At 38.4% G+C, this 20,690-nt stretch overlaps 1 protein-coding gene across 2 annotated transcripts in view; it reads left to right on the top strand.

Moving 5' to 3' along the window:
- The window catches only part of prmt3 (protein arginine methyltransferase 3), a 69,453-nt gene that overhangs the window by 41,878 nt on the left and 6,885 nt on the right, over positions 1 to 20,690 (top strand). For both annotated transcript variants that reach the window (XM_067451971.1, XM_067451970.1), the window contains exons 12-15: positions 234 to 421; positions 4,491 to 4,577; positions 16,546 to 16,596; positions 17,840 to 17,927. In XM_067451971.1, the coding sequence (XP_067308072.1) occupies positions 234 to 421; positions 4,491 to 4,577; positions 16,546 to 16,596; positions 17,840 to 17,927 (414 nt within the window). The remainder of the gene's footprint in view (positions 1 to 233; positions 422 to 4,490; positions 4,578 to 16,545; positions 16,597 to 17,839; positions 17,928 to 20,690) is intronic.

Below are 20,690 nucleotides of genomic sequence, written 5' to 3' on the forward strand. Positions count from 1 at the left end.
AAAACGGGTTTCATATAAAAAAGCTTCCCGTTGTGTAAATGGCTCCTAAGTTGACTGTAGCAAAATATGTACCATGAATCACTTTGGATAAGAAAGTGTCTGCTAAATGAATAATGCTCTTGCCATGTAAAGTATTGATTCATGAGGGCTTCGTTTGACTTTGTACATATATCATATGTAAGCCCTGCAGTTGATGTCTTTTACTCAATTTCATTTATCATCTTTCTTTACAGTCTATCCGGACCGATGCAATATCAGCCTGGCGGCGGTTGGGGACACTCAGAAACACAGTGACCGCATTGCATTCTGGGATGATGTTTATGGCTTCAAGATGATGTGTATGAAGAAGGCTGTGATACCAGAGGCAGTAGTGGAGGTGTTGAAGCCTGAGACAGTCATTTCAGAGCCTGCCGTGATTAAAGTAAGATGGTGACTTTATTAGGGTCTTTCCATAAAAAAAGTCTGAAGGGAATTATCAGTGAAATGATTAGTTAATTCTGAATGACCCATAGGGGATCAATGAAGTGTGTCATCTATTGAGATTTAATAGTGCCTTCAGGAAAACATATTGCTTGTGTTCCTCAAGTCTCAATGGATCAAAGCATCTGCCAAATGAACAGATGTAAATGTAAATCTTTACTTTACATAATATCACAGCACAGCTCCACACTATTCAAAATTTCAAGAAATGAATACTCTAATCAACACATTTTATTGTCCCTAAAAATATTAAGAAGCACAACTGTTTTCAACATTGATAATAAAATAAATGTTTCTTGAGCAGCAAAACAGCTGATTTGTGGTGGATCATGTGATGCTGAAGACTGGAGTAATGAGGCTGAAAATTTAGATAAGCTTTAAAGGAAGGGTATGTAAGATTGTGGCCAAAACTGGTACTGCAATCACTTTCAAATGACTGTAGAGAGGTGTTTCCCCTCCCCCTGACTCGAGGTTGCCAGATAGGCTGCAGGATCAGCAGGAACGTTTGTAAATCTGCAGCAGTGGTAACTAGAGCAGAGCTGGCAACCAGAATGCCAAAACATTACTGACTTCGTGATTGGTAGATATGTGGAGGGCGGAGCTCCAGGCAAAAACACATATCAACATCGACATCAGTTGAGGGCTGCAACAACAACTTTTAAACGACAATATCCTGGCTGGACTACTGTTGTCACTGATATAAGTATTTGAAATGAAATTGATTTCTATGACAAATCAGGGCCATTTTATGAAATACATTTCTTACATACAGTTCCTATAATCTTATCTTACTGTCCAAAGTGGTAGTGTAAAGGGATAGTTTACCCAAAAATGACTCTTTTCCAAATGTCCAGCGTCCAAGCTGCTCTTTTCCATACAACAAAAGTGGATGGTGGTTTATTCTGTCACTTTCATTTTTGGGTGAACTATTCCTACATGTCTGAGTTATCTGCTTACTAATCCCCTCTTTTTAACTACATAATGGAATGAATAATAATAATAATTCGTTACATTTATATCGCGCTTTTCTAGGCACTCAAAGCACTTTACATTGACTCACCTCAACCACCACCAATGTCTGTCTTATTGGATTTGGTGCAGATCATTAGATCACCTGAATCCCTAATTAATTGAGTCTGGGCTGGACAGAAAGCCAATTTCCTGTGTTGTGGCCTCGTTTTGAGATAGAGGGAAGAGGGGAGAGAATGTAGGTAGGATGAAGCAGAAGATGAAGAGAAGGGAGTGACAGATTGTGAGCAGAGAGCGAGAGACGTTTGAGAGGAAGTAAAGCCTCGGAGGCCGTCTGTGATAGAATGCCTGATTGATTATTCTAATCTTTGTTTAAAGTACTCCTTAGTAAAATTCACCACTACTCATCACTTCCTGCTATGTCCTTCCACAAACACTTATGAGGAAAAACACACACATGCTTTGCATTGTTCTTTCTGTGATTTAAAAAAAATGAAGTGGAAGATACCACCAGTGAATTGGAGCAAAAAATGAACACTATTACAGTTGTATAGTCGTGGTATTTTTTAGTAGATCGATTTTTAACAGAAAAATAAAGCCCTGTTTTCAGCTGGTATTTGAATGCATTTTGGTCAGTTGGATCACAAGTGGATGACACTGACTTCAAGTGTAAACGGGGTCTAAAACGATTTGTTCACTTTCAATCATTTAACCCTTGTGTGGTGTTCATATTTTTGTTACTCAGCCAGTGCTCGTGGATTCTGGTGGACCTGCTGCATTTTAGGGGTTCTAATTCAACAAAATCAAAAATGTTATGTTAAAATACTCAACAGATGTTTACTTCATCCCAATTACAAGCAATATAAATAGCATATATGGTTAATATTTTCTCTTTACCTTTGTTAGATCACATTTAAGAATTGCAACGTCATGTGGGAATGGCAGGGGTAGAAACAAAACTCACTTTTGTAGCTACTCTCTCACACTTACACACAATCTCTCTCACACGCACGCACACACACACACACTCATGCACACACACACACACACACACATAACACACACACACACACACGCAACCCACCCCACCCCAAACACACACATACGCACACTTGGATATGTGGTGTATGGTTCCTCTCCATAGGCATACTGGTTTTTCTAATTTCCAAACTGTATAATCTATCCCCCTACACTAACCCTACCCCTAAACCTACCCACCACAGAAAACTTTTGGCATTTTTTGAATTTCAAAAAACACCATTTAGTGTGATTTAGTATGAGGACACAGATATTGTCATAAACCATGTTTATGTTGTAATATCCATGTCATTATACACATTTGTGTCCTCATAAACCATATACATGAACACACACACACTAACAGCAGCCCTGACAGGAGGAGGACAGAGTAAAGGTACACACGACCTACAATTCCCACACTTTTATTAGCCAGTGGACCCGAATATTCTGTGTGTAATATAAATGTATAGGGGGGGTGTACAGTGTGTGGTCATGAAAATATGTTCTGATATATATTCCTCACAGAAAATGAGCCAAGGCCATTGAGTCTCAGTTTGAAAAATAATTAATCATATCATTTTTCTTTCGATAAAAAAGGAAAACGGGTCCAACAGACCCGAACACTATACAAGGGTTAAAGAGGTAGTCCATAACGCATTCAACCGGATTGCTTTCGTAGTGTAAACGCTCATGTGGTCAAATGTGTTCAACAGCCACAAAAGACCATCTACTCTCCATCTACTGACCTAATGCGTAAACAAAATGGGAAGCGCGCTAGTCAGACGGGTTTTAAACTTGGTTGGCTGAAGACCCTAGTTTGTTTTAAAGATGAAAAACGAACCAAGCGCAATGATTTCTAACGCACACACAGCATTCGGCATGGTCTTGCGGCGATCAGAGTATAAATTAAAGTTAATTCTCTGTGAGTGTTTCTATGCCGTGTCCAGTCGCATTCATATGTAAAGTAAATTGAGCTCATTTTGTCCATTAGATGGAAAGATGTAAAAAAAAAACAAAAAAACATACCCCTCCCCTCAAAGAAATCAGGAGAAAAGTGGTTGAAAGTGGATAAAAGAGATGTGTAAATCCCTTTTCTACTTGCAAGCCGATCAACCAAAGTGAATCTTAAAACCAGGTGCCTAAGTGCCTAAGAGTAGGTTGAACAAAGTTTTTACAAATTCCTATCATTTGCATCTTCTCAGACAAAATGTGACCAATTGTAACCATTTATTAAACTATGGGGCTGAATTGCATTATATTCCCTGACCTTGATCATATAATGACTGAAACATAAGCAATAATGAAAATTCAATGCACAAATCCATCATTTCCTCTCTGTGCAGAAACGTTGCACATCTTACTTCCATTATCTCACTGCCCCAGCCCAATAAAGCCATTTAACGGTGGTCAGAGTTCCATTAAATGAACACATTCTAGCGTGGAATTCTGTTACAACGTTTAATGACACGTCTTCCACTTAAACTATAGCCACATTTACTGCTTTAGGATATTTAAAAGGTTTTTTATTTCATTTCTGTCATGTAGCTGTTTAATTATATGAATAAACTTAAATTAAACTATTTAAATAATTTTGTAATCTATTTTTAATGTTTAAATGTAATTCATTGATATTCTAAAATTAGTAATCAATATATAATTCCTTTTTATTTTATCTTTTTATGTGCAGCAAGTATAATGTAAAGTATAATTTATTTGTTGTATTGCGTTCTCTAAAATGTTTTATTCCATCAAGCACTTAAAAACTAGTGCATGTGCTCCAGTATATTGTGTGTCCTTGTGTTGTCAACTTGAGATTGGGTCTAGGTCATATAATTTCTCAACAAAAAAGTAAAGAAAAAAGAAAAAAAACGAATGTCTAAAGTTGTCTTAAATGACTATTGATATCCAGTGTTAACTGTCCAAGAACCTCTGAATTGTGACTTCTATTGTTCTAAACTTTTCTAGCCAGCTCTGTTACTTTATAGGATGTTTAAAGAAATTTTGTTTGTGTCCCTCTCTAGACTATTGACTGTGGCGATGTGACTGTGTCTGAGCTGGAGTTCACTGTAGGCTTCACTCTGAAGATAACAGCCAGCACATTCTGTACAGTGAGTAGATCCAGCCCACACACACACACACACACACACACACACACACACACAAACACACATTTACCAACAAACTCGCACACAAACACACTTCAATCTTCAGAGCTAATCAAGGTTGTCAGGTGTGAAGATTAATTAGTGGTGGGGAGATGGCTGCGATGTGTCCGGTAGCTCAGACATCAGTCTGGTTTGATGGAAGGATGGGTTTTCTTATAGGTGAAGGTTACAACAGGCAGTGAAAGGTTTGCTTTATTTCATGGCCTAAATTCAACTGCATGTCTCCATGTGAGAGATAAAATAGAGTGAGTGGATATTAAAGTCATTCTAGTACTGGGAAACAGAAAGGTAAATGAATAAAAATAGCCATGCCATGCTTGTCCCATTTAAATGTGCACTATTTATTTTTTTGTTTGTTCAAGATTTAAATAAGTCAATGCATCAGTCCTTCTTCCAAAACGTGTATTTGTCTTACCCTTATTCACTATGGTAAGCCCGCGTTCCCAAGCTTTTTGTGGGAAAATGTGTGCATACATCACTCATCGTTGTGTGTCTCAACATATCTGTAAATAGTAAAAAAGTTGCCCCGGCTACTTGGACGCGTTTAGGAGTGGCATAGTTTAGTTATCACAACGAGTGAGAAAGATTGGCATGGAGCAGCTAAAACTGGAACCTCATAGGATTCACCCGGAATTAAACACAGTGCTCGTAATAAAACAAGAATCAACATCGGCTAGCTTTTTGGAGATGGTGAGAACTGAGGGATTGAGGGAAACTTTGTAAAAGCGATGTGGAAATGGCATTTTTATTACTCAACTGGTGAGTATGATAACTTATTTTCATTTAATTTTTTAATTTTTAATTTTATGACATTTTATGTAGCTTTAAAAGAGTTGATTGTAAAGTGTTATCTATTGTGAAGGGTCATTTCATTATGGTTGTTGTAGCACTGTGCTGGAATTTATTTTCAAGGAAGTACTGTGTATATTAATGGTTAAAGTTACAGTAACGTCTTCAGCTAGTCAGCTTAAGATCCTTTCCATCTAAACTGGTTATACACTACATTGCCAAAACTATTGGGACACCCCTCAAAAATAATTTAATTCAGGTGTTCCAGTCACTTCCATGGCCTCAGGTGACTGCTTCTACAAACATATGTGAAAGAATGGGTTGCTCTCAGGTGCTCAGTTCAAAGGTGTTACAGTTACTGGTATTATAAAAAAGTGGAAGCAATTGGGAACAACAGCAACTAAAATCATCTAAAATCACGTAAAATCACAGCATATTCTGAGGCACAGTGTGCAGAAGTCTCCAACTTTCATCAGAGTCAGAAGCTACAGACCTCCAAACTTTGTGTGGCTTTCAGATTAGCTCAAGAACTGTGCATAGAGAGCTTCATCGAATGGATTTCCATGACCGAGCAGCGGCATCGAAGCCTTACATCATCAGTTCCTATGCAAAGCATTGGATGCAGTGGTATAAAGCACACCGCCACTGGACTCTAGAGCAGTGAAGACTTGTTCTTTGGAGTGATGAATCACGCTTCTTTGTCTGGCAATCCGATAGATGAGTCTGGGTTTGGCGGTTGCCAGGATAACAGTACTTGCCTGACTGCACTGTGCCAAGTGTAACGTTTGGTGGAGAGGGAGATTATGGTGTGGGTTGTTTTTCAGGACTATGCCCCTTAGGCCCCTATGGCATGGCCCCTTAGTTCCAGTGAAAGGAACTCTTACTGCTTCAGCATACCGAGACATTTTGGACAATTTCATGCTCCCAACTTTGTGGTAACAGTTTGGGGATGGCCCCTTCCTGTTTCAACATAACTGCACCAGTGCACAAAGCAAGGTCCATAAAGACATGGAGAAGCGAGTTTTATGTGGAGGAACTTGACTGGCCTGCACAGAGTCCTGACCTCAGCCCGACAGAACACCTTTGGGTTGAATTAGAGCGGAGACTGCGAGCCAGACCTTCTCATCCAACATCAGTGCCCGACGTCACAAATGCGCTTCTAGAATAATGGTCACAAATTCCCATAAACACACTCCTCAATCTTGTGGAAAGCCCTCCCAGAAGAGTTGAAGCTGTTATAGCTGCAAAGAGTGGGCTATCTCCATATTAAACCTTACAGATTAAGAATGGGATGTCATTAAAGTTCATGTGCATGTTAAGGCAGGCGTCCCAAAACTTTATGTAATATAGCATATCTCTTACGTCTAGTAGTGAATGAGCAGCAGGATAACCATATTTGTCGACATAGTCACACAGAGACGAAGCACAACCAAAACAATGTTCTTCCCGCAAAATGCATGTAGTTTCGTTTTTTGTTTTTGTGTGTGTGTGTGTGTGTGTGTGTGTGTGTGTGTGTGTGTGTGTGTGTGTGTGTGTGTGTGTGTGTGTGTGTGTGTTTGTACTTGTCAATGAAAAGTGAGAGTTGGTAAGAGACGGAACAAAAAAAGCAGCTGAAATTCCAAGTGTAATTTTTCTTTTGTCTCCCAGTTTTGTCCCAGCATTATTGTTCCTGTTTCTTTTTGTTATAGCTTTTATGGATTAATCAATACTATATTATTATCTCCCTTCCCCTCTCAGAGTTACTCTGGATTTAATGGAGTTTGTAAACATCATCTCGTTTTTTTTCTGGTGCTCTCCAGTAATGGAAAAGCACATCCTGATTTCCTCCTTGTTAAAAAAAAAAAAATCTATTTTTAGATCAAAGGCAGGTATAGCCAATTTTCAAATGTTATATATCCTTGAGTGTAATGGGGGAAAAAAAATCTGTTTATAGTCATAGATGGGATTCAGCAGCCTGTTTTGCACTGCTTTGTCATATAATTATGGAGGCACCCCAAAAACGAAGGGAAAATGCTGTCGTCCCCATGATTGAGTGCATGGACTTATTCTCCTGCCGACAGTCCATTCATCACATCAGGCTGCCTAACCTTGCATTAAATGAACAGCGCTACCCTGCGCTCTCGTGCTCGGCCGGCGGAAGACAAATAACGCTCGCTCTTACAGTTGCACTGGTCCTCGACTCACGTTGTCCACAGGGACGGCAGTCTCCCTCCTCTCTCTCGCGCTCTCTCTCTCAGTATCTCTCTTGCTTTCTCTCTTACCTCCCTCCAGGAAAAAAAAAATATCCCTTCTAAATGTGCCAGATTCATTTTGATACATGTAATACGTATCTTTAAGCTCACATTTGAAAATTTGGCCCAAGTAATAGGGAAAAGTGGAGTGAGCTGTGCTACTTGTAAAACTAACTAAAATTATATTTCAGATTCAAGATGTATTTTAGAATATTTCCTGCAGGGGCGGGGCCTTAAACTTTCAAGGGACCTACAATATGACTTAAAAATATTTAAAATAAGACAAAACAAGCATGAAAATAAGCTAAAACTACTAAAAATCATTTGATTATTTTTAAATAGAAAGAATACACATCTTTCTATTTATGCCAAGCAGTATATGATATGACCATATATCGTTCTAAATATATGGTCATGTGACAAAACGTATGCTCGGTTTGCCAGAATAATGCAGCTAACATTGAGGACCAACAGCTTTGTATTTATTGTGATGTGCAGTTGAAGCACATCTCAAGATGGTTGTGCATTATGTTTGTGTCAGTGGTGATTTGCCTTAAGGACACTTCATGTTACATCAAGCTGTGACAAGAACAATGCTGGTAATGATTGTATATGGAGAAAAAAAATAAGTAGGGATAATGCTTGTTTTCTCCATATTTGTAAAATGTGAGTGGAGAGACAAAGCAGTGGTTATAGAAGATAGATATAAGAACTAGTAGACCTTATAAGCAAGTCCTAATAACTTGTAATTGAAAGTTATAATGGGACTTTCTATTGTAACAAAAAATTCTGTTACAAATAAATGCTGTTCTTTTTTCTATTAGAATCCTGAAATAAAATGTAATCACAGTTTTTACAAAAATATTAAGCTGCACAACTGTTTTCAACATAATAATCAGAAACCATAACTATAATGAGAGCGGCACAGGGAGACAATATCATTGGAATCACTTTTTAGAAGGATTTATTTATTTTTTTCCAGCTGAAGAAAAGCATTGAGAGCCAATCAAAATCCATCCTGCTTTAAAGAGCTTGAGCATTTAAATGTGCAGATGGTGAAACTGCAGAACGAACTTAGAACAAACAGAATAATATCGCCTGCTGTTGTGGACGCCATATTTATCAGTATAGTTATCTTTATAGTTATCATGCATTTAGTTTCTGTTAAAAAGCTATTTCTTATAGCTGATGTGACATTTCCAGTAAGTGAACGCTGGGGTGATGTTGACAGCGGGACAGCTCTAGATATGGCCAAATCCCTGGGCTATAGCTGAAACTCCTTGGGTAAAATCAGGTCAATGGAGTTTCAGTATAGATGATTGGGAAGCAGTGTGGTACTTCACATATATTTACACTGCTTCCTGTGTACACACAGTTGTACAAAAAACACTTTGAACATACTCTTTGTTAGCTTTTGACCTCAGTATAGTGGTAGTAATAGTCGTAATTTAGCAATTTAGTAAATGCTCACAATGTCTGTAAAAGCAGTTTTAAATGTCATTGCCTAACCAATTGGCTTTTTTTTATTGTTAGGGGTGAATTCAGGTTGATTGGGACACTTTTTTTGCCATTGAGATGATTAGGAAAAAGTGCCCTAATCAACCTGAATTCACTGTACATGATAAATACAGTTGGTTTGCTTTGTAATATGCTCTTATATTAATCTGTGGCATGAATGAATGTGTTTTACTTACTCTGTAAGGGAGACTAATAAATACTCTAATGTGAGGCTATTTTAACATCACTAGACTAAAGCAGTGATGTCAGTTGTGTACATGCCCACTCTGTTCTTGACGTCACATGCAATTTCATAATTAAGCAACACTAGATTTTACCAGGCTTAGTTTTTTCAGTTTTGTATATGCCTGTATGGCTAATTCAGCCCTGGATCGTACAGTAGATTTTATTGTCTGGACTGTCTATTTCAACTAAAATATTATTCTTATTTTTAGCTGTATAAGAACATGTATCTGTAGTGAATACAGCACCATTGTTTCAAATGTTAAATGCCCGCATAAACAGTCATGTTTTTTATTGTACATAAATGCTGTTGATAACCGTTTAATGGGAGGCTCAATTTTTGCCACTTATTTATTACAAATTACCTGAATTAGTGAATTTTTAGTGAAAGTATTTTATAATTACAGCTCATAATAATTAGTGCTATATTTGTTTTAGTATTTGAGGGTTCTGGAACCAAAACTAAGTGTTCCAATCATACCCTATAGAAGAGAAGGAAGAAAGGTTATAGATTTTTTCTGTTTTAACTAATGATACCACTTTTTACAGCATTTCTGCTTCAGTCTTTACTCAAGTTCACTATGTAGGTGACTGAGTGTTTCTGCAGTAATGTCCTTCCCCTCTAATTAAACCCTGTATATTCGCTTCCAGTGCGGCGGAACGTCAAACTCCGAGGGAAAAGCAGAATAACGGGAATGGGAATTTCCGTGGCATTGGTGTGTGTTGTGCACAGAATAAGGGGAGATGCCGGGTGGAGAAGGGGGGGTCGGAGAGCTCGAGGTGGTCGAGTGTGACGCCTCGCACGCGTGAATAAACCCCATCAAAAGCGCATTAGCTCTCCCTTCTCCGCAGCTCGCCGCATAATTGTATCTGGCTGCACCACGCTCTGCTCCGACATGATAGCGCTGGAAAGGGCTTGATGATGAATTGCTCCCCGTTGGTGTTAGAGATGATGATAATTATTAATTTTCCCCGGACCTGTTCTTCAGGTAGACTCGCTGAGCTGCGCCATGCGCCGCCTCCTGGGCCGGGAAACAGCTCGCGCACATCACTTATCTCCGACATTCCCCGGGTGTGAAGGCTGAACACTTTGATGAGAATAAAAAGACTCAGTTTCCACCATTTGTCCCCCTTTTCCCCACACAACATGAGCTTTTGTGTCTGCTCTTTCACTCCGCCCCGGTGCGTTAATGGAGGGGGGTTTATTTAGTTTTATTTCTGGCAGGGAGTTACTTGGCTCTGACCCCTGTGTTTTCAGTGCACGTCCTCTTTTGTCGGGTCCCAGTTTCTGTTGACATTTCTGGGCAATTTACGCTGACAAAAAGAATGAACCCATTTTAAAGGAAAGCGGTTTGGAGATGCTGCACTTTTTTTCTTTTAAATAACTGACTTATGGAAAATAAGTTGATGGCAGTCATTAGTTGTATTATACCAATTAAGATTAATTATAGAAATAATTTAGGGTAATGGTTGAATCTTTTTAATTATGTTAAAACAATACCAAAAATATTTAAAATGTAAATATAAATATAATCAATTAATTAATCTTTAACGTTGTGCATTTATTTAAAAGGACTAACAACCTATTATACCTATTAGGGGTGTAACAGTACATGTGTTTGTCCCAAACAGAGCAGAGCGTAGTCACGGTTCGGCTCGGTTCATACAGTCAGACACCGAATACAGTTTGTCTCAGGTGATCCACTAGGGGTGGGAATCACAGGGTACCTCACAATATATACAATACATGGCTCATGATACCGATAATATCACGATATAGCAATTCTGTGAAAACCAATATATTTCCTAGACAATCCTATAATGATGCATCACTATATGGTCAAGTGCAAGTTTTCTAGACTGGACTTAAACATAGCTGGGGCATCTATTATTTGACTCACATTGCTGTCCGCCATCCTGTTAAAATCAGTCAATCAATTTTGAGCGCCTTATTTTATTCATTAAAATATTGATATTTGGCGCCAACGTATCGATTCTCGTATTGCACAGGGAAAGACAACAATATATTGCCATAACAGTATTTTGTCCCACACCTACGATCCACACTCCAAACCAAAAGGGGGCACACACAGTAATGCAACGCTGTTTGCTACCCGCCACAACAGGAAAAAAAGAGCTGAAGAATGCACCAACCAAGCCTGCAGTATCCCTCTCAGATACTGAAGCTTTCGTGCCACGATCGCCCCCTGGTGGCCGGTCCCAGTATAGCCGCCCCTCTGTGTTTTCTAATGGACGTGAGGAAAACTAAATAATAAAATTACACTTCAAATATTTTTTCCCCAAAGTTAGTTTATGTCATTGAAGGCAGTTATCATCACGATGATTTAATTTCAAGTGTTCGTTTTTAAAATAAGTTTAGTTTGAGTTAGTTATTTGATGCGGGGGGTGTGACGTCATGATTGACAGCTGAGACTGACGGCTTCTCTGAGTGAAGTTGTCACTGAGGCACTAACAGACTTGTTTCGGGATTTTTGGGAGCAGATTAGAGCTTTAGCTTTAATTTCTACATTTCCATAACTGTTTATTTCACACCAACATAATTAATTGTTCTGCATCTGTGAGAGTGTGGGTGGGCTTTAGATATCCCGACTGTACTTCCTGCTCTACTTCCTGCTCTCTCTCCTGCAACTCCGGTCCCGAAATCGCTACTACGCAGACTCGTCCCAAGATGTCCGCGCCGTGCAGGCCGCCTGAAAGCTTCAACTCTGGCAAGCGGAAACGGATTATGTCGAGTCGTCCATATTTTTTTACGGTCTATGGCACCAACCCAAAACAGAAATTCAAATGGCACTTGCAGTTTAGATATTATTATTTTTTGTGACGCGCTCCACAAACTTCATGGAAAGGAAACCGACACGGCAGAAAACGGTATCTTGTTTGTTTTCTTTATTTAATAAAAAAAAAAAAACATTTTATTTTGAGTGTACACACAAATAAAATTGACCCGGGAAATAATGTCTTATTCTTATCTGTATGAGTATTTTAAGTTGTTTCCACTATTATAGTGAGAAAATATATTTTGGAATTGTGCCGCTTTGTGTCATGGAGGTCTCTCTACAGTCCAGTAATGAAATATGCCTCCTGGAAATGAGAAGCCTCAGGTTCCACTTCATTCCTCGTGGAAAGGTGATGGCTCTTTTTCTCCTCCTCACTAATTTTTTCATGAATTTTTGAAAAAGTTAATTTTGCGCATGTTAAGGAATTCTCACGCACAAAGAAAACTAATCCCTGCACAAGTTCTATTTTTCAATCTATTTATTTTGTACTTGTATAACACAATAGATGCTTTTTGTTTTGAAGCTGATTGAGACTAAATACCTTTTGCATTTTATCAAGCCTATAAAAAAATATGACCTATGCAAGAGAGAGCATTATTAGTTTTCTGAATTTTTGTTTTTTTAATTCTGTTTGAAACGGATACTAGTTTTTTTGTGTATCGAAAAATAAGCCCATATAAAGGACTAATGCAGAACACCAGTCCTTTGTGGATGTGCTACTAAACCCTTGATTATGTTGCTGTGGCTTTGTCCTCTTAAAGCTGTTTTAACAGAAGAAAGAGGAGGATTAATAGTTGGGAGGGAGAGGGACACAGGCATTAAGCCAGAGCTGTATGTCTCCCCACAAGGTCTCTGGGATACTTCAGACATAATGGCTCACATTATCACTGCAGTGTCCCCTGGGAGTTCATAGGGTGACTGCGCTCTGTTCTCTCTCTGTGTCTGTGTGCGTGCGTGTGTGTGTGTGCGTGTGCGTGCGTGCGTATGTGTGTGTGTGTCTGAACCTTTCGTTCAGGGAAATCCTCTCTGAAATGACAAACACATGTTTAAATATGTTAGAAATATAAATGACTAATTCTGAGTGGATTTCTGTATTTTGCTATTTGTATTTGAGAACAGGTGCATTCTGGGAAATATTATACTTGGAAACAATGTGAGTCATCAAAAGACAAAGTTATGATGCTTGTCCCCAATCAATCATATTTATGAGCTGTTGTCATCAGCGACAACCAAGTTCATCTCTGCCGTGGCAAATGACTCGCAAATCCACTCTTCCTAACAAATTCAATAAGCAATTAGCTTGATTTGGTAATTATTGCTCCATATAATGTCTGATAACGTTCATTACAATCCATAATTGCACTGACCTGACTTTTTTTCTATCACACCATCAGTGATGTCTCTTGCTCTCAACTGTCATTTCCTATAAAAAGTGATTGGCTTGTATTTGAGAATTGTGTTGGATTTTTTTGTGTTGCTGGTTCATATGCTGTATGCCTGTCTACACATTTAAGAATTACTAAAGCACCCTGGGACAGCAAGTACATTTATAATTAGCTTTCATAATGAAGCAACCTTAAACTGGGTTTCTGGGTGCTGAAATGTCTTAATTCACCCTTATACAAATTAAGGCCGTAAAAGAATCAGAGCAGAATTTTTTTAATGCATAGTCATTGAATTAAAGGTTGCACACATTGCAAAAAAATTTTTTTTGCAAAAATCTTCCTCCTTTTGTTCTGTTTTCAAATACATATATCTAAACATGCTTAAATCAAAATGCATTTACTTAAGTATTGAAAAAAGTAATCAACTTAATTTAAATGGATTTTTTTATAACTCACAGTGAGTATAAAAATATCCCTTTGAATTAAGTTGATTTTTTTTTAGCCCATTGACAGATATTTGTTCTCCTTTTAAACTCAATTCATTTTGATCAGTTTCACAGAAAACAAGACTTCATATTCTATGTAATTTAGCATTTCAAGTACAAACCTGATTCCAGTTCAAGTTGGGACATGGTACAAATTGTGAATAAAAAAGGAGTGCAATAATTAACAAATTTCATAAACTTATATTTTATTCACAATAGAATATAGATAACATATCTAATATTTAAAGTGAAACATTTTGAAATGTCATGCCAAATATTGGCTCATTTTGGATTTCATGAGAGCTACACATTCCAAAAAAGTTGTGACATGTAGCAATAAGAGGCCGGAAAAATTTAATGTACATATTAGGAACAGCTGGAGGACATGATTGGGTATAAAAAGAGCCTCTCAGAGTGGCAGTGTCTCTCAGAAGTCCAGATGGGCAGAGGATCACCAATTCCCCCAATGCTGAGGCAAAAAAATAGTGGAGCAATATAAGAAAGGAGTTTCTCATCATCTACAGTGCATAATATCATCCAAAGAATCAGAGAATCTGGATCAATCACTGTGCGTAAGGGTTAAAGCTGGAAAACCATAGATGCCTGTGATCTTCAGGCCCTTAGACAGCCCTTACTGTAATGGAAATCACAACATGGGCTCAAGAATACTTCCGAATACTACTGCTGGCTAAAACTCTATAGGTCAAAAAAGAAGCCATATCTAAACATGATCCAGAAGCGCAGACATTTTCTCTGGGCCAAAGCTCATGTAAAATGGACTGTGGCAAAGTGGAACTTTTCTGTAGTCAGACGAATAAAATTTGAAGTTCTTTTTGGAAAACTGGGATGCCATGTCATCCGGACTAAAGATGACCAGGACAATCCAAGTTGTTATCAGCGCTCAGTTCAGAAGCCTGCATCTCTGACGGTATGGGGTTGCATGAGTGTGTGTGGCATGGGCAGCTTACACATCTGAAAAGGCACCATTCACGCTGAAAGGTATATCCAAATTCTAGAACAACATATGCTCCCATCCAGACGTCATTCAGGGAAGACCTTGCATTTTCTAACATGGCAATGTCAGACCACATACTGCATCAACTACAACATCATGGCTGCATAGAAGAAGGATCCGGTTACTGAAAATGGCCAGTCAGGAGTCCAGATCTTTCACCCATAGAAAACATTTGGCACATCATAAAGATGAAGATGCGACAAAGAAGACCTAAGGCAATTGAGCAACTAGAAGCCTTTATTAGACAAGAATGGGACAATATTCCTATTCCTAAGCTTGAGCAACTTCTCTTCTCTGTCCCCAGACGTTTGCAGACTGTAATAAAAAGAAGAGGGGATGCCATACAGTGTAAAAATGTGTTGATGCCATGAAATTTAAAACCTTAAAATTGTACATTTTCTCAGTTTAAACGATATATCATCTGTGCTGCATTCTGAATAAAATAGTGAAATTTGAAACATCATTGCATTCTGTTTTTACTTACAATTTGTACAGTGTCCCAACTTTTGTGGAATCGGGTTTGTAAATGTATCTTGATTTAATAATCTTTTTTCGCAAAAATTAATTAAAATGGATAATTAATATCTCAATTCTAGTTATTAAAGTTATTTTGTAAATTTGCAACTAGTGGGCAGACTTAAATGGATTTAAATGGTAATTTTATGTATTTTTTATCATTATTTATTTAAACTTTTATTTAATATTTTTTAGCACAAGGATTCTTTACACACAATACTAAGAAGAGCCAAGTCTGTAAATGCTCCAAATGTAGTTAGTTAAAGATAATTTTTAAAAAAACATCTTATTTAACATTGTCACCTCTAATTTTTCCTTTCCCTCTCTTTTTAAACATTGAGTGTTCCCTTTTTTCCTACTATTGTTGTCTTGCTTACCTCTCTCTTTATGCCCCGTGTTCTCTTTATCAGTGTCTTCTCTTTCAAGTCTCTCTCTCTCTCTCTCTCTCTCTCTCTCTCTCTCTCTCTCTCTCTCTCTCTCTCTCTCTCTCTCTCTCTCTCTCTCTCTCTCTCTCCCCCTCTCTTTCCCCTCATTGATTGGGCTCTTTGTGTGAGCGAGCAGACCCTCGTGTTGTCAGCTGCGTCAGGATTAAAAGCTATTAGTTCTGCATCATTGCCACTACAAGTATGCTCCTGAGATTGATAGAGTTGCTCCACTGTCATTGGGGGGCAGGTTGGGACAAAAAAGGGTAGTTTTTATTTCCATAATATTGTGTAATTTACACTGTGTGTGTATTACTACAGAATACAAAAAAATACATAATTTTTCATTAGTAGTCTTTATTAAATAAAATGATTGTTTATAGGGAGCGGTTCCACAACACTGTTTTTTTAATCGCTTGTCAACATGCCTTCTTTTAGCCTCTTTTGCTAATTACTTACTGCTGCCCCAAACAAGTGTGAGCATTTACCAGAATGTCATGTTCTAACCTCTCTCTCATATTTCATTCCAGGCCATCGTGGGCTATTTTGACGTTTTCTTCGACAAGAGCTGCGGAAACAAGGTAAGCAATAGTGCTGTGCTGTTTAACAGCGAGCAATTGCGGTCACGCCTTGCCGTCTTTTAGGCCCGAGGCAATCGCAATGCAATCGCCAGCCTCTCATACCTAAATGCTGAAATAAGCATTTGCCTTCCTCCAGTGGCCAACTGGAACATGCAATGAAATAAGCTAAACCCATCAGCCACTGAGAGAACGATCGTGCGCTGGGTTCTGATAATAGGAGTTGATGCAAGAGGACGTGGAGGGGGTCTAGTGTTCTTTTGTCCTATTTTTGACGTTTAAACGGCATCCTCTGAGTTTCTGTTAATGATCTGGTGGAAAACCACAACAATTATGTGTGCTCTGACCTGATTCAGTTTATATGTCTTTGTTTTCTGACCTGGGAAATTGACTTTTGCATTTTGTTTGGGCTAACACTTACATTGCATGCTCATTTTCTATCGTTGTCATCTATTCCAGCTTACCTTTAGCAGTGATCACAAATCTTCACTCTTAGAACAAAACAGGTACAAGCTGTCAGTATGGTGGTATCCTTTCAAAAGGTATACCTTTGTACCTTTGTATATACTTTGTGTAAATATTAGTACCTAAATGGTACTTATTAAAACCTTTTCAAAGGGTTCCGTCCCAGTAACAGCTTTTGTAAAAGAGTGTTTTTTACACCCCGTCAGTTCATCTAAATAATCTCACAGTATTCAGCAGGGCCATCCCAGTATGCAGCGCGGCCTAGTGTGAGTCTGTTCGCAATATTTTTTTCACTAAAATTTTTACTTCCATCTATCGGCCTGGAAGCAACATCACACAAAGTTTTGGTTAACGGGTGGCAGTGGCTCAGTGGTTCATGTAGGTTGTCTACAAACCGGAAGGTTGGTGGTTCATTTCCCGGTTCCACCTGACCAAGTGTTGAGGTGTCCATGAGCAAGACACCTAACCCCAGCTGCTCCCGACGAGCTGGATGGCGCCTTGCATAGCTGACACCACAGTCGGTGTGTGAATGGGTGAATGTGAGGCAATATGTAAAGCGCTTTAGTGGCCATAGGTCTGTTGAAAGTGCTATATAAGGCTGCATTTACACTGCAGGTCTTAATGCACAATTCCGATTTGGTGACTATATCCGATTTTTTTGATGACCCACTTACATCATCTTTTAAAAGCGACCTGTATCCGAAAAGCAGGACTTAGTATACAGCATTTTCCTTATGTTAACATAAACAGTTTTTTAATGCAGCTGTGTTTTGAATTTTAGGTCATGTTCTCCACTGCTCCAGACTGCACTAAGACTCATTGGAAACAGACAGTGTTCTTACTGGAAAGTCCTATCCCTACCAAAACCGGTTTGTACCTTCTTCACAAATACTTGTTCTAGCAGTCAACACATCAGTGTTTGCATGTAGTTGTGTTTAAACTGTGATGAGATCTGGTAAGTACATATGCAGCCATCACCTTTTTTTTTAGAACACACAAAAATGTGTCACAGGGAGGTATCTCTTATCTTTCTTTAGCTTGACAGTTGATTCTTAGACGAGGACATAGGTTATCCGTCAGTCAGTGAGAGATAGACGCATGATTGAGCAGTTCTAGGGCCAGTCCACATAAACCATGCAGTTTGTTTTTGCTGTTGATAAATATATGTATGATGACATATATTGTGTCTTGAGAATCATTCCTACAGGGTTTCAAGATGAAACAACACATCGGGCTTATAGACAGATTTGTACATTATTACTATTTAGGGGCCTAAAGGAATTTTGCCATTTAACACATTTTAAATGTGGTTATTGAGCATTGAACTTTTTTTGCTGTTGTTGTTAGATGATAATTATTATAGAAACTAAAGCTTAAATGCTGGAAAATACATATTTAATAGAAATAAGCAAAATAAATTAATTTCAAAACTTTATGTGGCCTTCAGATTAGCTCAAGAACAGTGCGTAGAGAGCTTCAATGGGTTTTCATGGCCGAGCAACTGCATCCAAGCCTTACATCACCAAGTGCAATGAAAAGGGTCAGATGCAGTGGTATAAAACACATTGCTACTGGACTCTAAAGCAGTGGAGACGTGTTCTCTGGAGTGACAAATAATGTTTCTCTGCCTGGCAATCCGATGGACGAGTCTGGGTTAGGCTGTTACCAGGAGAACCCTACTTGCCTGACTGCATTGTGCCAAGTGCTAAGTTTGGTGGAGGGGGGATTATGGTGTGGGGTTGTTTTTCAGGGGTTGGGCATGGCCCCTTAGTTCCAGTGAAAGGAACTCTTAATGTTTCAGCATACCAACACATTTTGGACAATTTCATACTCCCAACTTTGTGGGAACTGTTTGGGGATGACGCCTTCTTGTTCCAACATGATTGCGCACCAGTGCACAAAGCAAGGTCCATAAAGACATGGAGAAGCGAGTTTTATGTGGAGGAACTTGACTGGCATGCACAGAGTCCTGACCTCAACCCAAAAGAACACCTTTGGGATGAATTAGAGTGGAGACTGCGAGCCAGACCTTCTCATTCAACATCAGTGCCTGACCTCACAAAAATTCCCATAAACACACTCCTAAACCTTGTTAAAAGCCTTTCCAGAAGAGTTGCTGTTATAGCTGCAAAGGGTGGGCCAACTCCTAAAAGCAGGTGTCCCAATATATATATATATATATATATATATATATATATATATATATATATATATATATATATATATAATATATAAATTATCGCGTTAATAACACATTAACACAAATTAATTTTAACAGCACTAAATTTATTATTGCGCGATTAACGCAGCGCGCATTTTGATCCGTGGCGTAACATTAGCTCATAGTTGGACAAATTGAGATAACCCATAGACGTAAAGGATGCAGTAGCAAACATTAATAGGGAAAGACGAGGATTAACATTAGTATTACTTTTTTTAACCAAAAGTGCAGTTATTGCCTCAAGGTCGAAAGAAAAGTGCGTTTTTCACTGAGCACATTCTCTGCAGTCCGAGCGCAATGCACTGAAGCTCACTCTCGCTCATGTCTGAGGTAAATCATCAACACCATCACCGCTTACAGTACATGTGTTTTATTGAACTAAATACATTACAATCGGCTAAAACGAATACGCAGGATACTTTTCTGAACAAGAGTGATCCCAAATCCGTGTTACTCGCACTGTTTGCGTGAATCGTTAGGCACACACACCATAGACTCACACACAAAATACCAGCAGTTCTATAGGGAGCGCGCATCTCTTATAGAGGCCGCACTATATTCCTACTCATGGACTATGGACCTCCTCCAGGTATGGTGTGGTTCTGGTCCGCATGACAGCTTTCACATTACCAATTTTTTATACGAACTGGCCCTGTTCTGAATTAAACTACCAGTGAAAAAACTCCCTTTATTTATATTCTTAAACTGAAAGAAATCACTGCTTATTCTGAATTGTTAAGCTTTGGCTTAAGAGACATGAACAAGTTCTTTGAAAAGCATCTATGACCTTTGATAGATGTCTAGTCTTCATGTTGTATTACTGATTATTATTGAATAGCCTTAGTATGGTGGTTTCACTAATAATAAATGTACATTTGCATAAAGCATGCATATTTCTCCATACCCATGTTGATTAGAGTATTAAAAACTTAATTTAAACTGAATTTAAGATAAATTTACAACTGATAAAAATGTGCAATTCAATTGTGATTAATCGCAAGTTAACTCATGAAATCATGCGATTAATCACGATTAAATATTTTAACCGATTGACAGCCCTAAAAAAAAAAAAAAATATATATATATATATATATATATATATATAGGGTAAAAGCTGGAATATTGCATGCATGATCTACTCTCTGTTGTTTAAAATAAGCAAAGAATGGGAGGAAAATTATTAAAAAATAGCTGGGAAAATAGATTGGGAAGTGAAGCTGAACCTAAATGTTTTAAAGGCATATGGCCTCATGTTTAGTTATAAAAGCAATGCAGCATCTACACCTAGATCAAGGCTCCATATGTCCGATGGCGAGACAGTGTCCTGGCCGTGCCAACAGATGAATTGTGTCTTATCATAATGGGAATCGGAGAAGTGTCATCTGATGCGCAGATGAATGAAGGGGCTTTT

Source organism: Pseudorasbora parva, chromosome 1 (assembly GCF_024679245.1).
Source record: "Pseudorasbora parva isolate DD20220531a chromosome 1, ASM2467924v1, whole genome shotgun sequence".
NCBI classification, from domain to species: domain Eukaryota; kingdom Metazoa; phylum Chordata; class Actinopteri; order Cypriniformes; family Gobionidae; genus Pseudorasbora; species Pseudorasbora parva.